Consider the following 16454-nt stretch of genomic DNA (forward strand, 5'->3'; position numbering starts at 1 on the left):
AACACGATCCAATCACGACTCTGACCCACCACCATAGATGAGCTCACATTCCTGCCCAGCATCAGCAAGTGCGCGCACAACATCATCTCAATGAAACCGCCGATTAGTCACTTACAAGGTCGCTCGTACAAGTACCATGGTCTCCTCTGGTCGGGTAGCACCGATCCAACCGTGCCTGTTTGCATTCGCATTCCTGTCAGGCCGTCAGCAAAGAACAATCACATCCCATCAGCACAACATTGTACATACAGCCTTCAATTCCAGCGGGCAGATCGGTGGCCGCGAACCACACGAGCAGATAGGTAGACCGGACGGAGCTGGCGCTGGCGCTGCTAGAGAGACGGCCGCGAAGAGCGCGGAGACGATGAGAACGGACTTCATTTTGGAGATGCAGAGAAAGCAGATGTGAAGGTAGTTTCGAGGCGTAGTTGTAGAGCTTCAAATGTCCAACGGATGAGGAGTTTATATGTCAACCAGCTCTACTCGGGGCTTCACTGTCTGACGTGATACTGGCTCAAGTTCGGAGAGGCGTGTGAGACATTCAGCGAGAGCTGAGCAAACCTTGAACCACTGGTACGAACAGAAGGCCATCTCTGGGCCCTGGGCTGCGGCATGGAACTTGAATAGGAAAATGCGTTCTTCCAAGAGCGCTGTGTAAGATACTGTGGCTGGCGAGAAGGGTAGCATACGAACGGGATTATCTTGCGACTTTTGACGGATATTAGTAGGAAGCTGCTAATGGATACGTGAGCGGGAACTCGAGCAACAGCTGATGTACCCGTAGCCAAATCCCGATGGTAGTAATTGAAAAGAATGTTAGATTGTTGTCTAATTCTTAATGCTTCTAATGTTCACGACGTCTACAGCTTCGACGATCCCTTCGGTCTCTCCATCGCCTTAGTCTTACTCTTGAAATTCTTAACAAGCTGTCTCACACCCAAATCCAGCATTACATCTTCCGCACCACCTGGTATCCTTATACCCGGGACCTCGCGGTATATTCCTGCTCGCATGTTAGTTACCGCCTGCAATACCATGATACTCGTTCCACTTACTCTCGATCAACTCTCCTTGTCCACTCTTTGTGTATCCATTTCCGCCAAAAAGCAGTTGCGCCGTTTGAGCGCATTCGTTCAGCACGATGCCACTTTGTGCTTTGACCATGGCGGTCAGGCCGCCCAACTCGATGTCTGCTGACGCCTTCGGTAGGTGTACCATTTGGTATACGAATTGCTCGACCCATGCCCATTGTGACTCTAGTAGAGCACCAGCTTTCGCTAGGCGGTGGCGCACGACGGGCTGTTCAACGAGTGGCTTGCCGAAGGCTTCGCGTTTGAGGACGTATTCCATGGCGGCGGAGAGGGCGACACGCGCTTGACGGGTTGCGCCAATGGCAATGCTGAGCCGTTCGTGGTTGAAGTTGGTCATGCTGTGAAGGTTGCCGTTAGCTAGAGTGTTTCCCGAACCCCAGGGGAATCTTACATGTACTTCATGCCCATACCCTCTTCTCCAATGAGATTCTCAACTGGTACTTTGACATCGTCAAGTTCTATGAAGGTCGTTCCTGCACTGACTTGACCGCCAACCTTCAGTCGGCGCATGTTGACTCCCGGGTTTCCTTTCAACGGCACGACCAACATGGACAGACCTGTGGGTCCAGGGCCACCAGTCCTGACGGCCATCGAAGAGTAACTTGACCAAATTCCGTTTGTGATCCACTTCTTAGTTCCGTTGACAATGTAGTGTTTTCCATCGGGTGTCTTCGTAGCGGTCGTTGTGATGTTTGCGACGTCTGATCCGGCTTCGGGCTCGGTAATGGCGATGCAAGTTCGCTTCTTGCCGGTGAGGAGTTCGGGAAGGTAGCGCTCTTGGAGCTGCTTGCTGCCGTATTTGATGATAGGCGGTACACCGAAAGACATGCCTGTTGTGAGAGACCCAGCCGGTCCCGCGAGGCCAGTCCGCGCCATCTGGTGCGGCTGTTAGCTGCGCTCAAATCGGGTGTTGGCAAATCCTACCTCATCGGCATAGATCATGGTGTGAATGTAATCCCATTCCTCGACCTTCACAACGCCAAGGATGTCATGGATTCCAAGCTTCTTCAACCATTCCACTGGCAACGGAGCCGGTAGCGTCGGAAGCAGCATGCCTGCTTTCGCGAACGTCTCAAAGACATGCTCAGGCACAGTCTCTTCCGTGTCCCATGCTAGGGAATTCTCTAGGAGATGCTCATCCACAAATCTGCGACACGCTTTCTGCCATCTCAGATGCGTCTCCTTGTAGTATGGGGATGGTAGGCCGACGATGTAGGGCGGTTCCGAAAACGGGACGAAAGCTGTGGAAGACATGGCGATGTTGTCGAGGCGAGCCGAAGATAGAGTGGAAGACTTGAGCGACGGGGCTCTGCTACGTGTGGACTACATGATGGTGTTGCGCTCGGTATATGGAGAGGAGAAGTGGAGTCCGGGGTAGCTTCAGGTGAGCCGAGGTTCGCCAGGATTACACGCTTCTGACATGTCATGAACCGACAACTACCAGGTCGAGGCGCAAGCCACGTTACTTGGGTTGAGAATGGTAAGCAGTTGCAACCAGCACTAAAGCGATAGCCGGAAAGACTATTTCGGTCTGCGCTTACATACGAACTTCGGTTTCCGAGGGATTGGACATTGGTGTTGCGCGCTGCTTGGCATGTAGGATGAATCAGGCAGGTTGCCAAAAGCCGTCGATTGCAGGTAAAATAGCGAAATAGTAACGATATAGTAACGTTACTAAATTTCCCCCATCATTGTCAGAACGGAGCATGACACGATGTAGGCACCGAGGAAGGCGCAAATCCCTCCACGGCATATGCCTCGGAAACTGCGAGTTCCATCATACAAACACGGGAACTCTATCCTCACAGGCCGGCAAGCATCGTGTTCGTTATGAAGTCTGTTCCTCGTTCAGTAGAGTATCTACAGTTTCGACTCAACAACCAAATAGCGAATTGAGATATCACTCCAACAGAGCTGGAGTTTGCTTGTTGGTAATAACTACGATCACTTCATACAGCATGGACATCAATCATTTCAGATGCTATCATCTTTCATCACCATCGAAGCAGGCCATTGCTGCTGATATCAGAACGTACATCAAACATATGGTAGTCCAAAGATCATAGAAACTGCTGGTATCCTAGCTATTTATTTTTTTGAACGCACTCTGCTAGGTGATTATGGTATAATACTCTCAAGCTATTGATGTAGTGGTATCAACGTAGCCGAGTAATCGAATGAATGTCAGAGAAACAAGGTACCGTGACTTACTCACATGTAGGTCCAGTTGTTGACTGGCTGGGGACGGTGAAAAGTCGCCTGTGTCCTACGAGACGGGTGAATCAGCGAGAACTTCTAATCCTCCTCGATTTCACCTTCCTCGCTTCCACTGCGGAGGGCGCGGTCTTCTTCTTCCTTCTTGACCGTGCTGGCTGACTCAGGAACAGGTGTCTTAGACTTGCGGTCAGGGCGGGGAGAGTAGCGAGCACGCTGTGACGAAGTTAGTGTCGTGTTCTTGATATACATGGGGCGTAGTTTTGCGGACCTTAGTCTCACGATCGCGCTTGGAAGAGCTCTCGTCGCTTTCCCGACGGCGTCGTGCTGATGACGTGCGACCACCGCTGTCGCCGTAGTCTAGCAGACTGACAGTGGCCTCACGGGGATCGGCCCTGCTGACATAGGATCGCTCGCGTTCGGCTTCACGCTCGCGACGCTCACGTACGTAGTGATCACCGCCAGGGCTGCGACGAGAACGCTCGTAACGATCGTCGTCTCGGCGCTCACGGCGCGGGGGAGGAGATAAGCCTGTGCTGTCGTTGTTCCTGTAGCGCGCCTCCCTGTCCTGCACCGCGCGACGGCGCTCTGCAGCATACGGGTCATGTTCAGGTGAGCGAGTTCGTGTACGATGACGACGATGAGAGTCAGAATGACCATTGCGATACTCACGATCTCGGTCACGCCTGTCCCTACTACGGTCGCGGCCATCGCGCCTGCTTCGGTCCCTGCGGTCGCTCTCCTTCTCCTTCAAGCGGGACATGAACTTCTCGAAAGCGGATTCGCGGAGGGTATCTGATTTCAGTGCGCGATACTCGTCTGTCTTTTCAACGCGGGGACGTACCACTTCCCAGGTGTCTGACAGCGACACTGGCGGATCAAGATGCTTGATGACCGAGCGAAGCTTGTCCACAGTTGAGCGCTCGTTGTATTCTTCGTCCTGGCGTTCTTGCTCTTCGCGCTTCTTGACCTTTGCAAGGACGTAATTGTAGATGCTATGCATGGACTGTTCGTCAATATCAGCGGTGCGAGGATCTTTTCGCATAATGTTAAGGAAGTCTTCCACAGGGGTCGACGTGGTAACCTCGAAGCGTTGTTGCTAGTAGCACAGTTAGTCCAGTTCTAGTGGGGAGTTGGGGTCCAACATACCTCTAGTACATCAAGCGCCCTTCGGCGCAGAGTGCGGAACTTGCCCTCTTCCTCCTCCAGAGCATCTCGGAATAGATCGAGTGGTGAGGATCCGCTCTGCCCAAGCATGGCCGTGTAGCGCGGTTCGTTCTCGATGTGACCGTGAATGTCCTTCCACTTAGTACCTGCACGAAGCGTACCGTCCCTCCTAAGCTCGTCTAGAAGCTCGAGGAATGCGTCACGGTTCTTGCGCTCGACGCGGTGCTTCTTGCGTCGCTCGGCTTGGACTTTGTCGTTGTGTTCGCGCTGGAGCTGTCTGATGTGCTTCTCGAATTGGTTCAAGACATCCATTCGAGTCAGAGTTTCGAACTTCTCGCTGTTAAACTCGTTGTTCTGCTCCAACTTTTCTTCGGCTGCCTGCCAACGCGTAAACGGCTCCAGATCCAAGCCCTTCAGCAGATCCATGACCTCGTCGAGTGCAGAACGCCTGCTCTCTGCCTCTTCCTCTTCGTGCGCCTTCTTCAAGGAGATGATGTATTCTTCAAACAAGGCCCTTCGCTCGTTGTCGTCCTTGGCTGAGCGGAAGATGGTTTCCTCTTCGATGATGGGCAGAGCAGTCTTCCAGCGTGTGTAGTACTTGATCTCGGGGTGCGAGCGCAGCATGGCGGTGAAGTCGGATCGTAGCTTGGCCTGGCGATCCTGCTCCTTGTGCTTCTCCTGGGCGCGCAAGTCTTCGCAGTACTTCTTGAATGCCTCCTCGCGCTTCTCTGGCTCGGGGATGGCGCGCCAGTTGGGATCGTGGATACCGGCGCGGACGGCCTGCTGCCAGGTCCAGTCAGGCTGCACCTTCATCTGCCTGAGCACCTTCATGAAAGCAGCCTCGGCCTCTTGCGGAGTAGAGAACTGCAGCTCGGTGCCGGTCGTGAAGCTGATATTGGGGCGGTCGCCGCCAAAGCCAGATTCACGGTCGCGCTCGCGATCACGGTCACGGTCATCGCGGCGGTCGTGTCGGTCGGGGCGGTACTCGTCGCGTTCGGGGCGTCTGTTGTCGTATGAGGGCCCGCTCGAGGCTGGTCCAGTTGGCCATCCCGCAGGACCGGCAGGGGGCGGGCGCTGGTTCTGCAGGCTCTGCCTGTACTCGTCGATCTTCTTCTGGACAACCTCGGGAATCTCCCACGTGGTCTCGGTCGTGCCAGCCTTTGCGAAGTATCGCCTGCCGTTTGCTACGTGCGCAGTCCAGCCGGTGCCAGGGATTGCGCGCTTTTTAGCGTTAGTATGGTCTCGCTGTCGAATGATCATGAGATCAAGTACCTCTACATCGTCCTTGAGCTCGTCGGGTTTTTCCCACGTGGTTTGGTTGGTGGCCTTGTTGAAGTAGTACTCCTTGCCATCGGCTGCTGTCGCGACTGACCATACAGAAGCTTGAGCCATTGGCGGCGCGTAAGGTGGGCCGTTCATTGCGCCGGTTGTCGATGGTTGCGCGTGGGGATGGGTAGAGTGAGAACGCTTGTCGGCAAAGAAGTTGTGGAACTTGTTCGCGCACGGACGGCTTAACTAGCACGAAAGCTGGACCCCTACCGTAGTTCAGGCACCGCATTCACGTGCTCCTTCACATCTACCTTCACTTCGACAGTCCTGTGGGTAATCATGGCAGACGAGGAGGTGATACCACGCAGGAGCCTTGAGTTTGCAGAGAGCTCAGTGCTGGAAGCTGTGGTGCCTGCAAGTACCGACATCGACATCAAGAGCGAGATCGACTCTTGGGATGGTGCAGCAGACGACAATGGTTCCATATTGCCGTTCCTAGCACAACGAAATGTGCTACTTCTCGGTACGTCTCGAACAGTCCCATACAATCAGCACGTCTCTTACTCATGCACAGGCCTTTAGATGAACTCCTGGCCGTATGTGTTGTTTTCCAAACGCCGCTGTTAGACGAAGCGACCTTGAAGTCGTACCTTGCAAGACTGGTGATCAACGTTGAGGCTTTTGCATTCAGTACGGTTCCCCCGTCTGATCAGGATCCAAAAGCTACGCCTCCCAAAGAAGTCATCTTCTCAGGTACCGTTAATCACACAGATGAACCTACGGTTGTCAACCATGGTGAAGGGGACAGTGCTCATACTTATGTCATCTGGAAGGTGGATGTCTTCATAGGTGAGCTTACCAGTTGATTCATCATACATTGTGTCTAATGAGCAGCAGCTCGTCCTCAGGGCAGATTTCACAAGCCCGCAGTATACTTCCAACCCACAGCATCCTTTAAGCCAGAAGAAAAGCCTCAAAAAGACGCGTCGGAGGATGACTACCTTCCAAGCGGCGTGCCAACACCATTGAATCTGCTGCAGTCATTCGAGAATGATCCCGCTCTTGTTGGTGTCCACCCACGACTTTCAGCAATGCGTATCAGCAAGGTCACTCCGACTGCCCCTGCTGCAAAAGAAATGGCTCGACCGATCCGAAACGGACAAAGACTACTATTTCGTGTGCTGCCGCCTTTGATATGGAGGATACGTTATTCGAGGATTCAAACATCAATAAGCGACTTGTCTTTGATGGCCTCTTTGGATCTGGAAGTCGCCCAATTCGCTACCTACGACGTCAGAATCAAGAAGGTCAGCCTGGCTCTGCATGGAGGCAAGGTTCAAGAGTTGAACGACGTGCTGGATACCGCGACGAGCCACAAGCCTGGTGACCAGCTGACGTTTCTGTATAAGATTCGGCCTGATATCGGTACCGATGGAACACCAGCACTCGGGAGCAAGGGTCATTACTTGACGTTGAATGTTGAGGCAAATGTCACAATGTCTGATCATTGCCATCCAGATATTGCTATCGAGTGGAAGACGCCCGTTGACTTTCCGTCAGAACAAGCGCTCAACCTGGCCAAGGCTAGTCACCGGCAGAGTAGCTCCACAACACAGAGCGCGAACGCAGTCAATCCTGACGCTCTTGTCCCCCAAGATGCACAAGATCAACCGGAGCAGGACGCTTCAACCAACGACGTCAATGTCACTCTGACAGTATCTGGGCCGCCCAGTGTCAAGGTTGGCGAGATCTTCACCTGGGATGTGTTTATAGTCAACCGATCGGACAAAACGCGAAGGCTGGCAGTTCTGGTCATCGCGAAAAGACCGAGAGACTCGGGGAAGCACAAATCACATCCATCCGTCTCTTCTGTAGGCGGACCTCGAGCGGACAAGAAGGAGTTGTTTGGGACGGCGGTAGTTGACGAAAACGTCGTGTACGCTAAGCAAAAGAGTGCGAGGACCGATACAGCGGACTTGATCTGCTTGACAACCGACATACGGCTCGGGTAAGTCGGAGTAAGTAGAAGGGTCACAGAACGAAGGGCTAACGTGCTCAGGCAACTCTCACCCGGCTCCTGCTACACAGCCGACCTCAAGTTTCTTGCGCTTTCTGCAGGAGTTTTGTTCGTGGAATCGATACGAGTCGTCGATCTGGTCACCAACGAAGCTGTTGATATTCATGATTTACCAAGTATCATTGCTGTAGCCTCGTGAGCTCGCAACACCTCCTATAGCTTAGACTATCTTTAGTCAATGAAGCGTGCAATGCAGATACTCCACTACTTCTCTTCTTGATGTTGCGCTGGTGCTTACAGTAGACCATCGACGGGGTCGTGCTTGACGCTGAGACACACTGTGCAGCTCACCAGGCACTCAGCAGAGCAGAGCACAGATGCTACCACAAAATTTGGTCAACAAGAAAGTGCTAGATGCCCGGGCTCTCAACTTGGGTCTTGGACATGGCTCAATAGTACGAGCCATAGCCGCGCGGAACCAGGCTGATGCCAGTCATCGCTGATGTCTGAAACTCGTCATTGGTCCCGGGCCGTGAAACTCTCGCCACTGTTGCAGCACCTCCGCACTGGACCCCGGGCTGCGGCTGCGGATCGCATGCCTCTGCTACACTTCCTACAACAAACCGCTCTTAATCACGACAGTATTGTCGCCTGCCCTATTCCCTTATCGCGCTTTTGAGTCGCCATAGATAGGACCACTTATAGCCGCACACGGGCCTGCGGCTACGTTTCATCAACGTCATCGCGATCTTCGAGCAACGCTACACCTAGAGCTTTTCACAGGACCCATACTAAACATGAACAGCACCAGACACAGACTGCTTTACCAGCTAAACAGCCGCTGGATTTACGGGAAGATTGTAAGCCACTGCCCTGATATTATTTGATGACCTACTAATTATTTCCAGCCGCTGCTGCATTCCATAGTATTCCTGCTCCAAATGGCGGCCGTCAGCATGCTCACGCGCAAGTACAACCAGTACTATGCGGCGCGGCCAGTCCTCACTACAATGATCACCAACGCCGTACGTGATCCCTTGCTCTAAACATTATGCGCATCTCGAGTGGCATGTCGTGCGTTCGCCACACCGCATATTGCGACTTCTGCGCCGAACCCGACATATCTCAGACATGACGAAATAGGGAGGCTAACATCATCTGCAGGTGTTGGGTGGTATCGCGGACACAGTAGCGCAGACGCTCACTGCTGTACGGGAGCGCGCAGTACGCAAGAAGGGCGGCCCAGGCAAGGACGACTTCCTGGCGATTGAAATCCACGAGCTCGACAGACGGAACCCGTTCAACGAGAACGACCTCATCCCTGACTCGAAGATACTCCCCCCGCCCTTCGATTTCGAGCGAACCACGAGATTCATGTCCTACGGTTTCCTCATGTCGCCAATTCAGCACAGGTGGTTCCGCTTCCTGTCCAACACTTTCCCCGTTTCAAAGACTGCTACATGGCTGCCGGCACTCAAGCGCGTGGCTTTTGATCAGTTCTTGTTCGCCCCGGCTGGTCTGGCTGCCTTTTTCACCTTCATGACTGTTGCCGAGGGCGGCGGCAAGCGTGCTGTGCAGCGCAAATTCCAGGACGTATACGTGCCTGCGCTCAAGGCCAACTACATGGTCTGGCCGGCCGTGCAGCTCATCAACTTCCGAGTCATGCCCATTCAATTCCAGATTGTGAGTATTTTGCTCCAGGTTATAATGCTAGCGACTAATGTATGCCAGCCATTTGTATCTACCGTGGGTATTGCTTGGACAGCTTACCTCTCTTTGACGAACTCGGCCGACGAAGCTTAAGCCTAAGCCTATCCAATTATGCGAACGAATTCCCATGTTTAAATATCATACGTACACATAAGGTCAGGTCATGGTGGTATCGGGTGATTCCCCTTGAGCGTCTCGCGTTAGCATGTTTGGTTGGGCATTTGCACGGCGTCCGGTTAGTCGACTTTGATACAGTTCATGTGTTTACGTACAGCCTTGAATTTTGATCAGAATGAAACTATTGCTATACATAGACATTACTTGCTTTACGTATGTTCCTGCACAGTATGTTTTACTAAGTCTCTACAAGGGCAGAGGTCATGCGAGACGCGTTCCAACGATACCCTAACACCACCGAGTACTCTCGGCCGCGGGATATGTCGACCTTGGCTGCCCACTTTGTCCAACGCCAGGACGCGCGGGCAGCAAAATGTGTTTTACATCAGCTAATTTCTCTAGCCCGGTCACGTCAACTTGCTTTTTTGTGGTTCGATAAGGAGCGCGAAGCTTTGCATGCAGGAGAACCCGTGGATTGCCCCGCTACACCCCACCAAGCCTGCCCATGACGATCTGAAGCTCGACAACAAACATTGAACACCTCCCACGCTTCTTCTTTTCTCCAACTCATTGACGTAAGTGGACTTTTACTTGAGGTATATAGCTAGCAGCTGTATGCTTTGGTTGATACATCTAGAGCTTCATTAAACTCACACCATCACAGTACTACCAACTACCCATTATGTCTCTCTCTAACAAGCTGTCAATCGCCGACGTTGACCTCAAGGGCAAGCGCGTCCTTATCCGAGTGAGTATATCCAGGACTTATGTGTGAAGCACGAACATGGATCTAATCGCGACACACCAGGTCGACTTCAACGTCCCTCTCGACTCCGACAAGAACATCACCAACAACCAGCGCATCGTCGGCGCCCTTCCCACAATCAAGCACGCTGTCGACAATGGCGCAAAGGCCGTCATCCTCATGTCGCATCTTGGCCGCCCAGACGGAAAGCCAAACGCAAAGTACAGTCTCAAGCCGGTTGTTCCCGAACTCGAGAAGCTCCTCGGCAAGAGCGTAATCTTCACAGACGACTGCGTCGGCAAGGCGGTCGAGGACACCGTCAACGGCGCTAGCGGCGGCCAGGTCATCCTACTGGAGAACCTGCGCTTCCACGCTGAGGAGGAGGGCAGCTACAAGGATGACGAGGGCAAGAAGCAGAAGGTTGACAAGAGCAAGGTTGAGGAGTTCAGGAAGGGCCTGACTGCTCTTGGTGACATTTACATCAGTGAGTGGCTTCGTAGTACTACAAGTAGGTGGAAAGTACTAATCAGTTATAGACGACGCCTTCGGCACTGCCCACCGCGCACACAGCTCCATGGTCGGCGTCGATCTCCCACAAAAGGCATCTGGCTTCCTTGTCAAGAAGGAGCTCGACTACTTTGCACAAGCGCTCGAGGAGCCGAAGCGCCCCTTCCTCGCCATCCTCGGTGGCGCCAAGGTCTCCGACAAGATCCAGCTGATCGACAACCTGCTCGGCAAGGTCAACAGCCTCATCATCTGCGGTGGCATGTCATTCACCTTCAAGAAGACACTCGAGGGCGTCAAGATCGGTGACAGCTTGTTCGACGAGGCCGGCAGCAAGACCGTCAAGGACCTTGTTGAGAAGGCGAAGAAGAACAACGTCAAGATTGTCCTGCCTGTTGACTACATCACCGCCGACAAGTTCGACAAGGATGCCAACACTGGCTACGCTGAGGACAAGGACGGTATTCCAGACGGCTGGATGGGTCTCGACTGCGGTGACAAATCAATCAAGCTGTACAAGGAGGCTATCGGCGAGGCGCAGACCATCCTCTGGAACGGTCCCGCCGGTGTATTCGAGTTTGAGAAGTTCGCCAAGGGCACCAAGGCGACGCTCGATGCTGCCGTTGATGCTGCGCAGAGCGGCAAGATTGTCATCATTGGTGGTGGTGACACAGCTACTGTTGCTGCCAAGTACGGCGTAGAAGACAAGCTGTCCCACGTCTCGACTGGTGGTGGTGCGTCGCTCGAGCTGCTTGAGGGCAAGGACCTGCCCGGTGTATCCGCCCTGTCAAGTAAGTAGACCAGTCACTCATAGAAGTGAACGGCAGCTTAAGATGAGGTAAGGTATATCTTCGAAGTTATGATTGTAGCTATAGCTCTTTTCGGTTCAATAAAGATACCGTATTCCACCTCGTGGCCTATGGACGTGATGCGTGGAGTCTTTGGGCTCACTTTCTCAACCGTGTATGTGTCTCGAGCTAGCCATATCCTCATTCGTCTGAAGGGTCGTCATGTCTTCCGTTCGAATCGCGTCTCGTTCGTGTCGACTGTCAGGTGTTGCTCATTTGCCCAGCTTCTTAAGCTCCTCCCTATATATTGTCAGTACTATCCCAGTCTCCAATGAATAAGCGTCCTCACCTCAGCTGAACCGCAAAGTCGTCATTCGTGTCATCATCATCCCAGCTCTCTTCCCAGAGATGTGTGTTGCCGTTGGGGATCTGTGTCTCCTCCTCAGTCCAGTCTGTAGACACGTTAGCTTGATGCATCCCCCTTGAATCGTTCCAACATACCCTCTACAGGAAAGTCCTCAAACTCGTCATCCTCCTCTAGCTGTGTCGCGGGCTTCTTCTCGGGCGCCAGTGGTTGCTCGCCGTTCTTGGAGTCGCTGACGACGGCCTTCTTCATATCGTTGCTGCCTTGTGCTGAGCCGGACATTGTGGCGGTTTCGGAGATGCGATCGGCGATGTGTTATGGTACGGTTGGGTGAGTTGAGTTGTGATTACGCGGTGTTGTGGCTTCCGTAAGCTTTGGTGATGCGGCTCTAACAGCGGAGGAGAGGCGGCGATTGTCCGCAAGGCTTAGCGCGACGTCACGTGGGCACACCTGGAAACTGGGTTCGCGGGGTACGAGTCCGTCGAGGTCGCTGCTTGGCTCCGAGAAAGGTCCATGTGATGCATATGGGTGGTGTACTATTGCCTTCTTACCTTTTTCACGCTTCTTCAAGGCGAACCCGGAGTGCATTGGAGGGTAAAGTACGGATAATGAACATGACGTACACGTACTTTAGCTCCGAGTAGCCGGACGAAGCTGTAAGCACCGCCCGTTCTGGTGGACTTTAGTAGGTGTCTAGACACGCGCTCAGTATTTTAGCTGGCGTATCCGCTTTACGCTGTCGTTTGAATATACTTACCTCTTCTTTTCATTCGATCTTTCTCTTCCCTTTCTCTTTCTCAGCCTCTTCTGGTCAACCTTGTCCCGCCAGTCTCTCCTCAACGCTAGATTTCTTTATACGGCATGTTCAAAGTCGGCGGTTGGCTCAAGGGCCATACGCCTGGGCATTCCAAGAGCTTGGATTCCTTGAGCGAAATTGCACAGAGTGAGTTAAAAGATGTGTGGGGTCAGGCAGTTGCTAATGCAAAACAGTTGAGGATGCCATGAGCGGTACGAACTCTCTACTACTCAATGTAGCGCCATGTCTAATCACACGCGAGCACAGCCGTCACCTATATCATGGCCGATGATATCGAAAGCGCCGAAGCCCACCTTAGCAAAGGTTCCAGTCCATTCCACCAGGTACACACCTACCTTCCAGCCCCCGGGCCTATAGTTCGGTTCTAGTCTTATATCGTGTAGCTCGGAGCGGGAGTGTGTGTCTTCATACGGGCAACGTTAGGTTTCGAGCCGGAAATTGTACGCGAAGGTCTGATTACGTATTCAACATGGTATCAAGGACATGCACTGACTGACATGGTCAACAGCTGCCAATGCCCTATCAGTGGCCGAGAACTCTGCTTACGAACACCAACGCCGTGTTAGCAAAGATCCGAACGCGTATAAATCACCCATATACCCTCCAGGCACTGAATATGCGGTATGTCAGGCAGAGGCACAGTTGATGAGTGCTGTTGTCGGTGTGCTCAATGAGAGCTTGACGGAAGCTATCAAGAGCTTTTATAAGTTGAGGAAGGCATACCTTGCGCTGGAGGGCGTGATGGAGAATGAGAAGAAGTTTCTGGCAGAGAGGAGTACGAGCAGCGTCAACTCAGTGGGATCACGCGGCTCTTCGAGAGGCTCGGTCCGGTCAAATGTGACAGGCAGTGCACTGAAGAGCTCTCAAGGTCCTACGTCTACCGGGCCGTCCGTTGCAGCGTCAACTTCTAGTCTGAAGCAGACTACTACAGTGACTGAAGTGACTGAACCGGCTGCGAAGAAGGCCGCAGATGACGACGATGACGATGCCGACTTCGTGGATGCTCCAGAGGATCACACTAGCGGTGAAACGCCTGTGGAATACATGGGGCATCTCAACGTCACCGCTGATAAGGGCGCTACTGTCGAGCTAAACAATGCTCAGAAGAAGGTCGATATCGCAGCAAGCTCGGCCCCAGGACTTCCCACCATGAACGACAACCCATCCAACTCGCTACCGGACGCTATTGAGTACTTTGAGAAGCTTACCTTGAACGATGAGGGTGATGCCGATGCAGACATCGCGTCATTCAGCAAACACCCAGTCGATGTCTTCATCCTCTCCGGATCGAACTTTTGTTTCGGCATGCTATTACTCATTCTCTCGTTCATTCCACCGTCATTTGCTGGATTACTGAAGATCGTTGGCTTCAAGGGCGATAGGGAGAGAGGAATGCGAATGCTGTGGCAAGCGACTAAATTCCACAACATTCACGGTGCCATGGCTGGAGTTGTGCTTATGGGATACATTAATGGCTTCACCAACTTCTGCGACATACTTTCTACCAAGGGCGAGGGTGCATACCCAAAGGAGAGGTGTCTGGCTTTGCTTCGCTACATGCGCGCGAGATACCCCAAGAGTCATCTCTGGCTACTTGAGGAGTCCAGGATGCTCGCCTCTGATAAGAAGTTGGAAGAGGCTGTTCAATTCATGCACGAAGTGGGCGAGTCAAAGCTAAAACAGCTCGAAGCGCTTACATGGTTTGAACGCAGCTTGAACAACATGTACATGCACGACTACGAAGCTACTGCTTTCGCTTTCGAGAAGTGCATTGGCCTCAACAACTGGTCCCACGCGCTGTACTACCACATCATCGCCGCCTCATACGTCGAACTATACCGAAAACACAAGACGACCGACCCAACAAAGGCAAAGGAATACGGTACAAAAGCGGAGGAGTACATGAAGAAAGTCATGCCAAACGTCGGAAAGAAGAAGTTCATGGCACGCCAACTGCCCTTCGACATTTTTGTCGCACGTAAGATCCAGAAATGGGAAGCACGCGCCAAGGAATGGAACTGCGACCTCGTCGACGCCGTCGGTGTCTCCCCTCTCGAGGAAATGATCTATTTCTGGAACGGATACAAGCGCATGCGAGACGACCACCTCCAAGTCTCTCTCGCCAACCTCGCCTGGAGTGAATCACCAGCCAACCCACACTGGGACAAAGAGGGCGTAGATGAGAAATCCATTCTCCACGTCTTGCGCGCCGCTACACTCCGTAACATGGACCAAACGGCTGAAGCCAAGGCCATCCTAGAGAAAGAAGTCTTGCCTGTTGACAAACTACTCATCACGGGTAACTTTAAAGATAACTGGACTGCGCCTTGTGCGCGCTACGAGATGGCCGCGAATATCTGGCGCGAGGCTGATGCTGATGGGCATCCGGAGAAGAATCCGCAGTTGTTGGTGCAGTGTAAGGATTGGTTGGATGAGGTTACGAAGATGGGTGGGTTTGATTTGGATGCTAGGTATGTGACTCCTTGATCGATGTGTGGTGTTTGTGGCTAACTCGTGGGTAGGATTGGTATGAAGATTACGACGGGTAAGGAGACGTTGCGGAAGCTTGGGGTACAGTGTTAGAGAATGGTCGCGGTGGTGGTTATTGGGCAAGAGGGGAATACACATGAATGGTATAGAGGTAGAGAAACACGGCAGGATGGAGGGAATGCGTCGCACGATTATATCTCTTGTGACTATGCCTCAAACTAGCATCGTTAATGCTCCATACAGAATACTATGAGGAGTGAGTAAGCACAATCTTAGATACCACTCTACCCCTGAAACCCTAGGCGCGTACAAAGATTCAAATGCTTCGTTATATACACCACCACTCACCTGTCCTTTCACATACGACCATAGGATCTTGACACCAGCGCTTCCCGTTCGCTCAGCGGTACTTAAGCAAGATACCGGCGGATTAGTAGTTAGGTGGGTGACCACTAGCGAATCCCCGCTGTTGTATGTTTTTGAAGTTTTGATGAGGTTTTTTTTGCATGTGGAGCGGCCGCACATATTGCAGAACCCCAGTTAAGGTCTACGTCTCCGTATATATTATTGCTATATCGATAGAAGATACTGCGACTACCTCTAGGACAGCCGGCCTCCCACACGGGTTTTCATGTATTCGCTTTCGCTGCTAAGTCATGCGTACAGAAGACTGGTTCGCAGCTTCGATGTCGTTGACAGTCGCTTACGTGAAGATGAACGCGCGATGCTGTTTGATTCTGTGGCTTTGTGACGCAGCTAAAAAGCTGTTATCTATAGCAGGGAAAGGAAGATACCGCGTGGCGGCGTTGTAACAGCTTTAGAGCATGGGCTAGATATCGACGGCCGATGTTTGGCAGGCCTCGACGCTGTTGGTTCCGTGCTTCCAGCATTCGGGAGCTTTTGCCGAAGAGCGCTTGACGACTGTGACCCTCGGAGGTTCCTCATTTCTAGTAGCCGCAGTCAAGGTAAATCGGAGTGATGATTTGCGCTCCGGTGATGACCTCTCTCCCTTGCAACGCTCTTCATGCATTGCTAGCTCGTAAATGTCGGCATATAAGTTGCTACATTCGTCTTCCCTGCACTGATATAACCCTCTACTGTCCTTGGTGTGGCTGCGTGTATGGCTCGCTAATCCTTTTGCGGTACGGGACGTGTGCGTGC

At 52.6% G+C, this 16454-nt stretch overlaps 6 protein-coding genes across 6 annotated transcripts; 3 read left to right on the forward strand and 3 right to left on the reverse strand.

The window, feature by feature from the left end:
- Positions 1-804: 804 nt before the first annotated feature.
- On the reverse strand, positions 805-2794 carry BKA58DRAFT_368284 (short-chain specific acyl-CoA dehydrogenase mitochondrial precursor). The gene is made up of 5 exons (XM_046168938.1): positions 2633-2794; positions 2016-2556; positions 1483-1967; positions 1056-1429; positions 805-1003 (listed from the first exon to the last, which is right to left on the reverse strand). Exons 2-5 carry the CDS (start codon positions 2343-2345, stop codon positions 861-863), a joined length of 1332 nt encoding a protein of 443 aa, XP_046021409.1. The 5' UTR covers positions 2346-2556; positions 2633-2794; the 3' UTR covers positions 805-860.
- A 123-nt stretch (positions 2795-2917) lies between these two features.
- BKA58DRAFT_346221 (U1 snRNP-associated protein Usp104) lies at positions 2918-5925 on the reverse strand. The gene is made up of 4 exons (XM_046168424.1): positions 5745-5925; positions 4455-5693; positions 3577-4404; positions 2918-3521 (listed from the first exon to the last, which is right to left on the reverse strand). The coding sequence occupies exons 1-4, from the start codon at positions 5889-5891 to the stop codon at positions 3387-3389; spliced, it is 2349 nt and encodes a 782-aa protein (XP_046021410.1). The 5' UTR covers positions 5892-5925; the 3' UTR covers positions 2918-3386.
- Positions 5926-6035: 110 nt separating this feature from the next.
- Positions 6036-8022, forward strand: BKA58DRAFT_392569 (TRAPP trafficking subunit Trs65-domain-containing protein). The gene is made up of 4 exons (XM_046171014.1): positions 6036-6264; positions 6324-6590; positions 6639-7749; positions 7801-8022. The coding sequence occupies exons 1-4, from the start codon at positions 6081-6083 to the stop codon at positions 7955-7957; spliced, it is 1719 nt and encodes a 572-aa protein (XP_046021411.1). The 5' UTR covers positions 6036-6080; the 3' UTR covers positions 7958-8022.
- A 2115-nt stretch (positions 8023-10137) lies between these two features.
- On the forward strand, positions 10138-11723 carry BKA58DRAFT_392576 (phosphoglycerate kinase). Its single transcript, XM_046171015.1, has 4 exons — positions 10138-10198; positions 10250-10333; positions 10394-10814; positions 10867-11723. The coding sequence occupies exons 2-4, from the start codon at positions 10268-10270 to the stop codon at positions 11631-11633; spliced, it is 1254 nt and encodes a 417-aa protein (XP_046021412.1). The 5' UTR covers positions 10138-10198; positions 10250-10267; the 3' UTR covers positions 11634-11723.
- Positions 11724-12567, reverse strand: BKA58DRAFT_472771 (DSS1/SEM1 family-domain-containing protein). The gene is made up of 3 exons (XM_046175293.1): positions 12124-12567; positions 11972-12074; positions 11724-11922 (listed from the first exon to the last, which is right to left on the reverse strand). The coding sequence occupies exons 1-3, from the start codon at positions 12266-12268 to the stop codon at positions 11895-11897; spliced, it is 276 nt and encodes a 91-aa protein (XP_046021413.1). The 5' UTR covers positions 12269-12567; the 3' UTR covers positions 11724-11894.
- Position 12568: 1 nt separating this feature from the next.
- Positions 12569-15707, forward strand: BKA58DRAFT_392580 (outer membrane protein Iml2/Tetratricopeptide repeat protein 39). Its single transcript, XM_046171016.1, has 6 exons — positions 12569-12929; positions 12977-12994; positions 13050-13126; positions 13187-13253; positions 13312-15274; positions 15326-15707. The coding sequence occupies exons 1-6, from the start codon at positions 12848-12850 to the stop codon at positions 15384-15386; spliced, it is 2268 nt and encodes a 755-aa protein (XP_046021414.1). The 5' UTR covers positions 12569-12847; the 3' UTR covers positions 15387-15707.
- The last annotated feature ends 747 nt before the right edge of the window (positions 15708-16454 follow it).

Source organism: Alternaria rosae (assembly GCF_020736505.1).
Source record: "Alternaria rosae strain MPI-PUGE-AT-0040 chromosome Unknown BKA58scaffold_10, whole genome shotgun sequence".
Classification (NCBI taxonomy): domain Eukaryota; kingdom Fungi; phylum Ascomycota; class Dothideomycetes; order Pleosporales; family Pleosporaceae; genus Alternaria; species Alternaria rosae.

Excerpts from the sequence above, each read along its gene's own strand:
- BKA58DRAFT_392580 (XM_046171016.1), top strand. The coding sequence starts at position 12,848 with ATGTTCAAAGTCGGCGGTTGGCTCAAGGGCCATACGCCTGGGCATTCC. Across the intron at positions 13,127-13,186 it reads GTTCCAGTCCATTCCACCAG|CTCGGAGCGGGAGTGTGTGT; the intron begins GTACACACCTAC and ends TATATCGTGTAG. Across the intron at positions 13,254-13,311 it reads GCCGGAAATTGTACGCGAAG|CTGCCAATGCCCTATCAGTG; the intron begins GTCTGATTACGT and ends CATGGTCAACAG.
- BKA58DRAFT_472771 (XM_046175293.1), bottom strand. The coding sequence starts at position 12,268 with ATGTCCGGCTCAGCACAAGGCAGCAACGATATGAAGAAGGCCGTCGTC. Across the intron at positions 12,075-12,123 it reads TGAGGACTTTCCTGTAGAGG|ACTGGACTGAGGAGGAGACA; the intron begins GTATGTTGGAAC and ends ACGTGTCTACAG. Across the intron at positions 11,923-11,971 it reads GACTTTGCGGTTCAGCTGAG|GGAGGAGCTTAAGAAGCTGG; the intron begins GTGAGGACGCTT and ends GACAATATATAG.
- BKA58DRAFT_392569 (XM_046171014.1), top strand. The coding sequence starts at position 6,081 with ATGGCAGACGAGGAGGTGATACCACGCAGGAGCCTTGAGTTTGCAGAG. Across the intron at positions 6,265-6,323 it reads ACGAAATGTGCTACTTCTCG|ATGAACTCCTGGCCGTATGT; the intron begins GTACGTCTCGAA and ends ACAGGCCTTTAG. Across the intron at positions 7,750-7,800 it reads ACAACCGACATACGGCTCGG|GCAACTCTCACCCGGCTCCT; the intron begins GTAAGTCGGAGT and ends TAACGTGCTCAG.
- BKA58DRAFT_346221 (XM_046168424.1), bottom strand. The coding sequence starts at position 5,891 with ATGAACGGCCCACCTTACGCGCCGCCAATGGCTCAAGCTTCTGTATGG. Across the intron at positions 5,694-5,744 it reads AGCTCAAGGACGATGTAGAG|CGCGCAATCCCTGGCACCGG; the intron begins GTACTTGATCTC and ends AACGCTAAAAAG. Across the intron at positions 4,405-4,454 it reads GGGCGCTTGATGTACTAGAG|CAACAACGCTTCGAGGTTAC; the intron begins GTATGTTGGACC and ends CTGTGCTACTAG.
- BKA58DRAFT_368284 (XM_046168938.1), bottom strand. The coding sequence starts at position 2,345 with ATGTCTTCCACAGCTTTCGTCCCGTTTTCGGAACCGCCCTACATCGTC. Across the intron at positions 1,968-2,015 it reads CCATGATCTATGCCGATGAG|ATGGCGCGGACTGGCCTCGC; the intron begins GTAGGATTTGCC and ends CAGCCGCACCAG. Across the intron at positions 1,004-1,055 it reads ACAAGGAGAGTTGATCGAGA|GAATATACCGCGAGGTCCCG; the intron begins GTAAGTGGAACG and ends ACATGCGAGCAG.
- BKA58DRAFT_392576 (XM_046171015.1), top strand. The coding sequence starts at position 10,268 with ATGTCTCTCTCTAACAAGCTGTCAATCGCCGACGTTGACCTCAAGGGC. Across the intron at positions 10,334-10,393 it reads GCAAGCGCGTCCTTATCCGA|GTCGACTTCAACGTCCCTCT; the intron begins GTGAGTATATCC and ends GCGACACACCAG. Across the intron at positions 10,815-10,866 it reads TCTTGGTGACATTTACATCA|ACGACGCCTTCGGCACTGCC; the intron begins GTGAGTGGCTTC and ends AATCAGTTATAG.